This window comes from Salminus brasiliensis (genome assembly GCF_030463535.1).
Source record: "Salminus brasiliensis chromosome 20 unlocalized genomic scaffold, fSalBra1.hap2 SUPER_20_unloc_3, whole genome shotgun sequence".
NCBI classification, from domain to species: domain Eukaryota; kingdom Metazoa; phylum Chordata; class Actinopteri; order Characiformes; family Bryconidae; genus Salminus; species Salminus brasiliensis.
The window spans coordinates 150,001-159,158 of NW_027326638.1; the positions used below are offsets into that span (position 1 = coordinate 150,001).

General features: G+C 53.7%; 1 protein-coding gene across 1 annotated transcript in view; it reads left to right on the plus strand.

Moving 5' to 3' along the window:
- The window catches only part of ostf1 (osteoclast stimulating factor 1), a 14,328-nt gene extending 8,521 nt beyond the window's left edge, over positions 1–5,807 (plus strand). The window contains exons 5-10 of the mRNA XM_072671928.1: positions 1,052–1,105; positions 3,754–3,861; positions 4,218–4,267; positions 4,672–4,750; positions 5,051–5,149; positions 5,323–5,807. Coding sequence (XP_072528029.1) covers positions 1,052–1,105; positions 3,754–3,861; positions 4,218–4,267; positions 4,672–4,750; positions 5,051–5,149; positions 5,323–5,381 — 449 coding nt within the window. The 3' untranslated portion in view covers positions 5,382–5,807. The remainder of the gene's footprint in view (positions 1–1,051; positions 1,106–3,753; positions 3,862–4,217; positions 4,268–4,671; positions 4,751–5,050; positions 5,150–5,322) is intronic.
- Positions 5,808–9,158: the final 3,351 nt, after the last annotated feature.

Genomic DNA, 9,158 nt, shown 5'->3' on the forward strand with positions numbered 1-9,158 from the left:
TGTGTGCATACACAGAATGTGGTTTATACAAATATATAGAATGTGTGCATACAAATATATAGAATGTGGTTTATACAAATATATAGAATGTGCATACACAGAATGTGTGCATACAAATATATAGAATGTGTGCATACACAGAATGTGTGCATACAAATATATAGAATGTGTGCGTACAAATATATAGAATGTGGTTTATACAAATATATAGAATGTGGTTTATACAAATATATAGAATGTGTGCATACACAGAATGTGGTTTATACAAATATATAGAATGTGTGCATACACAGAATGTGGTTTATACAAATATATAGAATGTGGTTTATACAAATATATAGAATGTGTGCATACGCAGAATGTGGTTTATACAAATATATAGAATGTGTGCATACAAATATATAGAATGTGTGCATACGCAGAATGTGGTTTATACAAATATATAGAATGTGTGCATACAAATATATAGAATGTGGTTTATACAAATATATAGAATGTGTGCATACAAATATATAGAATGTGGTTTATACAAATATATAGAATGTGTGCATACGCAGAATGTGGTTTATACAAATATATAGAATGTGTGCATACACAGAATGTGGTTTATACAAATATATAGAATGTTTGTATACAAATATATAGAATGTGGTTTATACAAATATATAGAATGTGGTTTATACAAATATATAGAATGTGGTTTATACAAATATATAGAATGTGGTTTATACAAATGTACAGAATGTATGCATACGCAGAATATGTATGTGTGTGTGTGTACAGTAAAGGAAGCAAATGCAGTGACTGCACAGAGCAGCACACAGTGGAAACTCTATATGCAGTAACTCCAGTTGTAACTCCAGTTATGGAGAGTGTAATATGAACAGAACTGACAGTAATAGATGTGCAGTAATGCTGCAGTGAGCCGTGCGGTAATGAGGCTAAAGGGACGCTGCAGAGTTCAGCAGGGTCACAGCCTCAGCTCGGGACGGTGGCGTAGGGAGGGCGGTGTTCGCAGGGCATTTGACTGATGGGTGTTTCTTGTCCACAGTGGCTGAGCAGGCGGAGTCCATTGATAATCCCATGCACGAGGCGGCCAAGAGAGGTGCGTCACTCTCTCTGTATAAACCTCTCACTCTGGTGAAGAGTGAAAAGATTAGCCCTGCTGTGTAAAGCAGTGTTTCTCCTGCCCCCCGCTGCACTTCTCCTGCCCCCCGCTGCACTTCTCCTGCCCCCTGCTGCACTCCTCTAGACTCTCCTGCCCCCCGCTGCACTCCTCCTGCCCCCCGCTGCACTCCTCCTGCCCCCCGCTGCACTTCTCCTGCCCCTCGCTGCACTTCTCTAGACTCTCCTGCCCCCCGCTGCACTCCTCCCGCCCCCCGCTGCACTCCTCTAGACTCTCCTGCCCCCCCGCTGCACTCCTCCTGCCCCCCGCTGCACTCCTCTAGACTCTCCTGCCCCCGCTGCACTCTCCTGCCCCCCGCTGCACTCCTCTAGACTCTCCTGCCCCCCGCTGCACTTCTCCTGCCCCCTGCTGCACTCCTCTAGACTCTCCTGCCCCCCGCTGCACTCCTCCTGCCCCCCGCTGCACTCCTCCTGCCCCCCGCTGCACTTCTCTAGACTCCCATGCCCCCCGCTGCACTCCTCCCGCCCCCCGCTGCACTCCTCTAGACTCTCCTGCCCCCCCGCTGCACTCCTCCTGCCCCCCGCTGCACTCCTCTAGACTCTCCTGCCCCCCGCTGCACTCCTCCTGCCCCCCGCTGCACTCCTCTAGACTCTCCTGCCCCCCTCTGCACTTCTCCTGCCCCCCTCTGCACTTCTCCTGCCCCCCTCTGCACTTCTCCTGCCCCCCTCTGCACTTCTCCTGCCCCCCTCTGCACTTCTCCTGCCCCCCGCTGCACTTCTCCTGCCCCCCGCTGCACTTCTCCTGCCCCCCGCTGCACTTCTCCTGCCCCCCTCTGCACTTCTCCTGCCCCCCTCTAGACTCTCCTGCCCCCCTCTAGACTCTCCTGCCCCCCTCTAGACTCTCCTGCCCCCCTCTAGACTCTCCTGCCCTCTTCTAGACTCTCCTGCACTCCTCTGCACTTCTCCTGCCCCCCGCTGCACTCCTCCTGCCCCCCGCTGCACTCCTCCTGCCCCCCGCTGCACTTCTCTAGACTCCCATGCCCCCCGCTGCACTCCTCCCGCCCCCCGCTGCACTCCTCTAGACTCTCCTGCCCCCCCGCTGCACTCCTCCTGCCCCCCGCTGCACTCCTCTAGACTCTCCTGCCCCCCGCTGCACTCCTCTAGACTCTCCTGCCCCCCGCTGCACTCCTCCTGCCCCCCGCTGCACTCCTCTAGACTCTCCTGCCCCCCTCTGCACTTCTCCTGCCCCCCTCTGCACTTCTCCTGCCCCCCTCTGCACTTCTCCTGCCCCCCGCTGCACTTCTCCTGCCCCCCGCTGCACTTCTCCTGCCCCCCTCTGCACTTCTCCTGCCCCCCTCTGCACTTCTCCTGCCCCCCTCTAGACTCTCCTGCCCCCCTCTAGACTCTCCTGCCCCCCTCTAGACTCTCCTGCCCCCCTCTAGACTCTCCTGCCCTCTTCTAGACTCTCCTGCCCTCTTCTAGACTCTCCTGCCCCCCTCTGCACTTCTCCTGCCCCCCTCTGCACTTCTCCTGCCCCCCTCTGCACTTCTCCTGCCCCCCCTCTAGACTCTCCTGCCCCCCTCTGCACTTCTCCTGCCCCCCTCTGCACTTCTCTTGCCCTCCTCTGCACTTCTCCTGCCCCTCCTCTAGACTCTCCTGCCCCTCCTCTAGACTCTCCTGCCTCTCCTCTAGACTCTCCTGCCCCCCTCTGCACTTCTCTTGCCCTCCTCTGCACTTCTCTTGCCCTCCTCTGCACTTCTCTTGCCCTCCTCTGCACTTCTCCTGCCCCTCCTCTGCACTTCTCCTGCCCTCCTCTAGACTCTCCTGCCCCCCGCTGCACTTCTCTTGCCCTCCTCTGCACTTCTCTTGCCCTCCTCTGCACTTCTCTTGCCCTCCTCTGCACTTCTCCTGCCCCCCTCTAGACTCTCCTGCCCCCCTCTAGACTCTCCTGCCCTCCTCTGCACTTCTCCTGCCCCTCCTCTAGACTCTCCTGCCCCCCGCTGCACTTCTCCTGCCCCCCGCTGCACTTCTCCTGCCTCTCCTCTGCACTTCTCCTGCCTCTCCTCTGCACTTCTCCTGCCCCCCTCTAGACTCTCCTGCCCCCCTCTAGACTCTCCTGCCCTCTTCTAGACTCTCCTGCCTCTCCTCTGCACTTCTCCTGCCCCCCGCTGCACTTCTCCTGCCCTCCGCTAGACTCTCCTGCCCCCTGCTGCACTTCTCCTGCCCTCCGCTAGACTCTCCTGCCCCCCGCTGCACTTCTCCTGCCCTCCGCTAGACTCTCCTGCCCCCCGCTGCACTTCTCCTGCCCTCCGCTAGACTCTCCTGCCCCCTGCTGCACTTCTCCTGCCCCCTGCTGCACTTCTCCTGCCCTCCGCTGCACTTCTCCTGCCCTCCGCTGCACTTCTCCTGCCCTCCGCTGCACTTCTCCTGCCCCCCGCTGCACTTCTCCTGCCCTCCGCTAGACTCTCCTGCCCCCCGCTGCACTTCTCCTGCCCTCCGCTAGACTCTCCTGCCCTCCGCTAGACTCGTCCTTTCTATGAAGTGTTCACTAAAAGTGTGTGTGTGTGTGTGTGTGTGTGTGTGTGTGTGTGTGTGTGTGTGTGTGTGTGTGTGTGTGCACGCATGCAGGTAATCTGAGCTGGCTGAGGGAGTGTTTGGACAATAAGGTGGGCATTAACGGGCTGGATAAAGCAGGAAACACTGCACTGTACTGGAGCTGCCACGGAGGACACAGAGGTAATACTCTCACACCCCCTGCTCCCTCTGAAGTGCACTCTGTGAGGCTACTACACCAGCAGCTTCTGTGGAAAGCTGGAGGCTGCAGTGTTCCTGCAGGTTCTGCCTCCAACCCAGATCCAACCCACTTCTGAGGGCAGTAGTTACAAGACGGGTGATGAGGGGGGTAGGTCTGCGGGAGGGTAGATGTACGGAACGGTGTGTGTGTGCTGGAGGGTGTATGGAGAGTGGGTAGATATGGAGGGGGGGCGGGTGCAGCGTTGGAGACCACTGTTACACACATCATGTGATATACCCTCACTCATGTATTTATATACTGTGTGTGTGTGTGTGTGTGTGTGTGTGTGTGTGAGCAGATGTGGTGGAGCTCTTGCTAGGCCAGCCGAACTGTGAGGTCAATCAGCAGGTGGGTTACTAAGAGTGAGTGGTGGAAGGGAGTTGTGTGTGTGTGTGTGTGTGTGTGTGTGTGTGTGTGTGTGTGTGTGAGAGAGTGAGGGAGTGGTGTGTGTATGAGAGGGAGTGGTGTGTGTGTGTGTGTATGTGTGAGAGTGAGGGAGTGGTGTGTGTGTGTGTGTGTGTGTGTGTGAGAGAGTGAGGGAGTGGTGTGTGTGTGTGTGTGTGTGTGTGTGTGTGTGTGTGTGTGTGTGTGTGTGAGAGAGAGTGAGGGAGTGGTGTGGGTGTGTGTGTGTGTGTGTGTGTGTGTGTGTGAGAGTATTGTGTGTGTGTGTGAGAGTATTGTGTGTGTGTGTGTGTGTGAGGGAGTGGTGTGTGTGTGTGAGAGTGAGGGAGTGACCGCTGTCTTTGCTGCAGAATAAACTGGGAGACACCGCTCTGCACGCCGCCGCCTGGAAGGGATATTCAGACATTGTGGAGATGCTCCTCACCCGCAGTACGTACACGTTACACACACTCACACACACACACACACCACTCCCTCACACAATACTCTCACTCACACACACATACCCACCCCCACAGTCAGTCTCTCACACACATCACTCACTGACACACATTCCCTCACATCATTCCACACACTCAGTGAGGCAGTGAGGGAGTGACTCTGACTTGGTGAGGGAGTGTAGATGATGGATGCGGTGTGAAATGTTGAGCTAGAGGTTAAAACCAGGATTGCTGTGTGTGTGCGCGTGTGTGTGTGTGTGCGCCTGTGTGTGCCTGTGTGTGTGTGCAGATGCTCGGACAGATATCCTGAATAACGAGAAGAAGACTGCGCTGGAGATGGCCACTAATGCCCAGTGTGCCTCTCTGCTGAAGAGGAAGCAGGGGAGCGGTAAGCCCAGAACCCGCCCACTAACATTCACAGCCAGTGCTTTCACAGGCGGGCGGGGCTAAACGGCTGCAGGCTGAACGGGCGGGGCTATAAACATGAGGACAGTTCAGTTAATGAAGATTGGCACTATTTAATATATGTGTGTGTGTGTGTGTGTGTGTGTGTGTGTGTAGTGATAACGCGCACTCACAGTAACGCTGAGGAGTATCTGGATGATGATGACTCGGACTGAGGGAGGAAGAGGACGCATCTTCAACATTCCACACACACACACACACACACACACACACACACACACTTGATCACACTCACTCTATCACACACACTCGGGGGTCAGTGTGTGTGTGCTGGTGGGAACTGATTGCTTTAATAACCGAGGCTTGACTCGCTGCCTCCTGCTGGAGAGGCGCTGCTCCGCCCCGCTCTCACTGAGGACCGCCTCCACGCTTCCTCTGGACCTCCGGTGCTGATGCTGATCTACTGGGCTGCTCCGCCTTCCTTCCTCATTAAATCAATTGTGTGTCTTGACTGTCACAGCCGGGGCGCCCCCTGGTGGCGGTGTGTTTAGGATGGGGGTTTGGGGGGTGGGTGCTGGGGGTTTCTGTGCTGTTTGGATGATTTGGATTTTTAAAATAAACTATGCAAATAAAGAAGCTGATCTTCTGCCTCCTGACTGTTCCTCTGAGCTGCTGTTCTGCTGAAGAGCTCCTGCTGAAGCTCAGTGAGGTTCTCCTGACCTGGTGAGGGAGGAGGCACAGGGGGGAGGGGGGTCATCAGCTCTGAGCTAGCGGAGGAGTGGAGGCCGGGGGTCTCTACGGAACTCAACTCTACTGAGTTCTGCTCTGTTCTCCACAGCTCTACTGAGTTCTGCTCTGTTCTCCACAGCTCTACTGAGTTCTGCTCTGTTCTCCACAGCTCTACTGAGTTCTGCTCTGTTCTCCACAGCTCTACTGAGTTCTGCTCTGCTCTCCACAGCTCTACCGAGTTCTGCTCTGTTCTCCACAGCTCTACCGAGTTCTGCTCTGTTCTACACAGCTCTACCGAGTTCTGCTCTGTTCTACACAGCTCTACCGAGTTCTGCTCTGTTCTCCACAGCTCTACCGAGTTCTGCTCTGCTCTCCACAGCTCTACCGAGTTCTGCTCTGCTCTCCACAGCTCTACCGAGTTCTGCTCTGCTCTCCACAGCTCTACCGAGTTCTGCTCTGCTCTCCACAGCTCTACCGAGTTCTGCTCTGCTCTCCACAGCTCTACCGAGTTCTGCTCTGCTCTCCACAGCTCTACCGAGTTCTGCTCTGCTCTCCACAGCTCTACTGAGTTCTGCTCTGTTCAGCTCTACTGAGTTCTGCTCTGTTCTCCACAGCTCTACTGAGTTCTGCTCTGTTCAGCTCTACTGAGTTCTGCTCTGTTCTCCACAGCTCTACTGAGTTCTGCTCTGTTCAGCTCTACTGAGTTCTGCTCTGTTCTCCACAGCTCTACTGAGTTCTGCTCTGCTCTCCACAGCTCTACTGAGTTCTGCTCTGTTCTCCACAGCTCTACTGAGTTCTGCTCTACTGAGTTCTGCTCTGTTCAGCTCTACTGAGTTCTGCTCTGTTCTCCACAGCTCTACTGAGTTCTGCTCTGTTCAGCTCTACTGAGTTCTGCTCTCCACAGCTCTACTGAGTTCTGCTCTGCTCTCCACAGCTCTACTGAGTTCTGCTCTGTTCAGCTCTACTGAGTTCTGCTCTGCTCTCCACAGCTCTACTGAGTTCTGCTCTGTTCTCCACAGCTCTACTGAGTTCTGCTCTGCTCTCCACAGCTCTACTGAGTTCTGCTCTACTGAGTTCTGCTCTGTTCAGCTCTACTGAGTTCTGCTCTGTTCTCCACAGCTCTACTGAGTTCTGCTCTGTTCAGCTCTACTGAGTTCTGCTCTCCACAGCTCTACTGAGTTCTGCTCTGCTCTCCACAGCTCTACTGAGTTCTGCTCTGCTCTCCACAGCTCTACTGAGTTCTGCTCTGTTCTCCACAGCTCTACTGAGTTCTGCTCTGTTCTACACAGCTCTACTGAGTTCTGCTCTGCTCTCCACAGCTCTACTGAGTTCTGCTCTGCTCTCCACAGCTCTACTGAGTTCTGCTCTGTTCTACACAGCTCTACTGAGTTCTGCTCTGTTCAGCTCTACTGAGTTCTGCTCTGCTCTCCACAGCTCTACTGAGTTCTGCTCTGCTCTCCACAGCTCTACTGAGTTCTGCTCTGCTCTCCACAGCTCTACTGAGTTCTGCTCTGTTCTCCACAGCTCTACTGAGTTCTGCTCTGTTCTCCACAGCTCTACTGAGTTCTGCTCTGTTCTCCACAGCTCTACTGAGTTCTGCTCTACTGAGTTCTGCTCTGTTCAGCTCTACTGAGTTCTGCTCTGTTCTCCACAGCTCTACTGAGTTCTGCTCTGTTCAGCTCTACTGAGTTCTGCTCTCCACAGCTCTACTGAGTTCTGCTCTGCTCTCCACAGCTCTACTGAGTTCTGCTCTGTTCTACACAGCTCTACTGAGTTCTGCTCTGCTCTCCACAGCTCTACTGAGTTCTGCTCTGTTCTACACAGCTCTACTGAGTTCTGCTCTGCTCTCCACAGCTCTACTGAGTTCTGCTCTGCTCTCCACAGCTCTACTGAGTTCTACTGAGTTCTGCTCTGTTCAGCTCTACTGAGTTCTGCTCTGTTCAGCTCTACTGAGTTCTGCTCTGTTCTCCACAGCTCTACTGAGTTCTGCTCTACTGAGTTCTGCTCTGTTCTCCACAGCTCTACTGAGTTCTGCTCTCCACAGCTCTACTGAGTTCTGCTCTACTGAGTTCTGCTCTGTTCTCCACAGCTCTACTGAGCTCTTTACCTTCCCCGAGTTCTTTACCTTCCCCGAGTAAATGGCCACCCAGCCCGATCTGCAGGAAGATTGCCCGCTGAGGTCCCCTCTACCTGCATCTAACCAGCTGCCACCTACCAGTCCAGCCAGCGGGTCCCCCCCAACCCGCCACCACCCATGGCTCACCCGCCAGCCGCTGCTGCCTGTTCGGTGGCCGTGCTGAAACCTAGATGGACTCGTACCTGTCTGACACTATTAATATCACAACTATTAACTTTCTGTTGTACCTGGTTTGGTAATTTTTATCATAATGTTTAAAACAGTCTGGCCAGAGGAGGATGGGTCCCCCTTGTGAGTCTTGGTTCCTCCCAAGGTTTCTTCCTCCAGCTCTGAGGGAGTTTTTCCTTGCCACTGTCGCCGTTGGCTTGCTCACGGGGGTCTTTGACGCTTCATGTTATTTCTTCTTTCTTCTCTGTCTCTGTTCTTTATTAAGTAATAATTATGTAAAGCTGCTTTGTGACGACAACAGTTGTAAAAAGCGCTATACAAATAAATTTGACTTGACTTGACTTGACTTGACTACTGAGTTCTGCTCTGTTCTCCACAGCTCTACTGAGTTCTGCTCTCCACAGCTCTACTGAGTTCTGCTCTGCTCTCCACAGCTCTACTGAGTTCTGCTCTGCTCTCCACAGCTCTACTGAGTTCTGCTCTGTTCTCCACAGCTCTACTGAGTTCTGCTCTCCACTCCACAGCTCTACTGAGTTCTGCTCTCCACAGCTCTACTGAGTTCTGCTCTCCACAGCTCTACTGAGTTCTGCTCTGTTCTACACAGCTCTACTGAGTTCTGCTCTGTTCTACACAGCTCTACTGAGTTCTGCTCTGTTCTACACAGCTCTACTGAGTTCTGCTCTGCTCTACACAGCTCTACTGAGTTCTGCTCTGCTCTACACAGCTCTACTGAGTTCTGCTCTGTTCTCCACAGCTCTACTGAGTTCTGCTCTGCTCTACAGCTCTACTGAGTTCTGCTCTGTTCTCCACAGCTCTACTGAGTTCTGCTCTGCTCTCCACAGCTCTACCGAGTTCTGCTCTGCTCTCCACAGCTCTACCGAGTTCTGCTCTGCTCTCCACAGCTCTACCGAGTTCTGCTCTGCTCTCCACAGCTCTACCGAGTTCTGCTCTGCTCTAC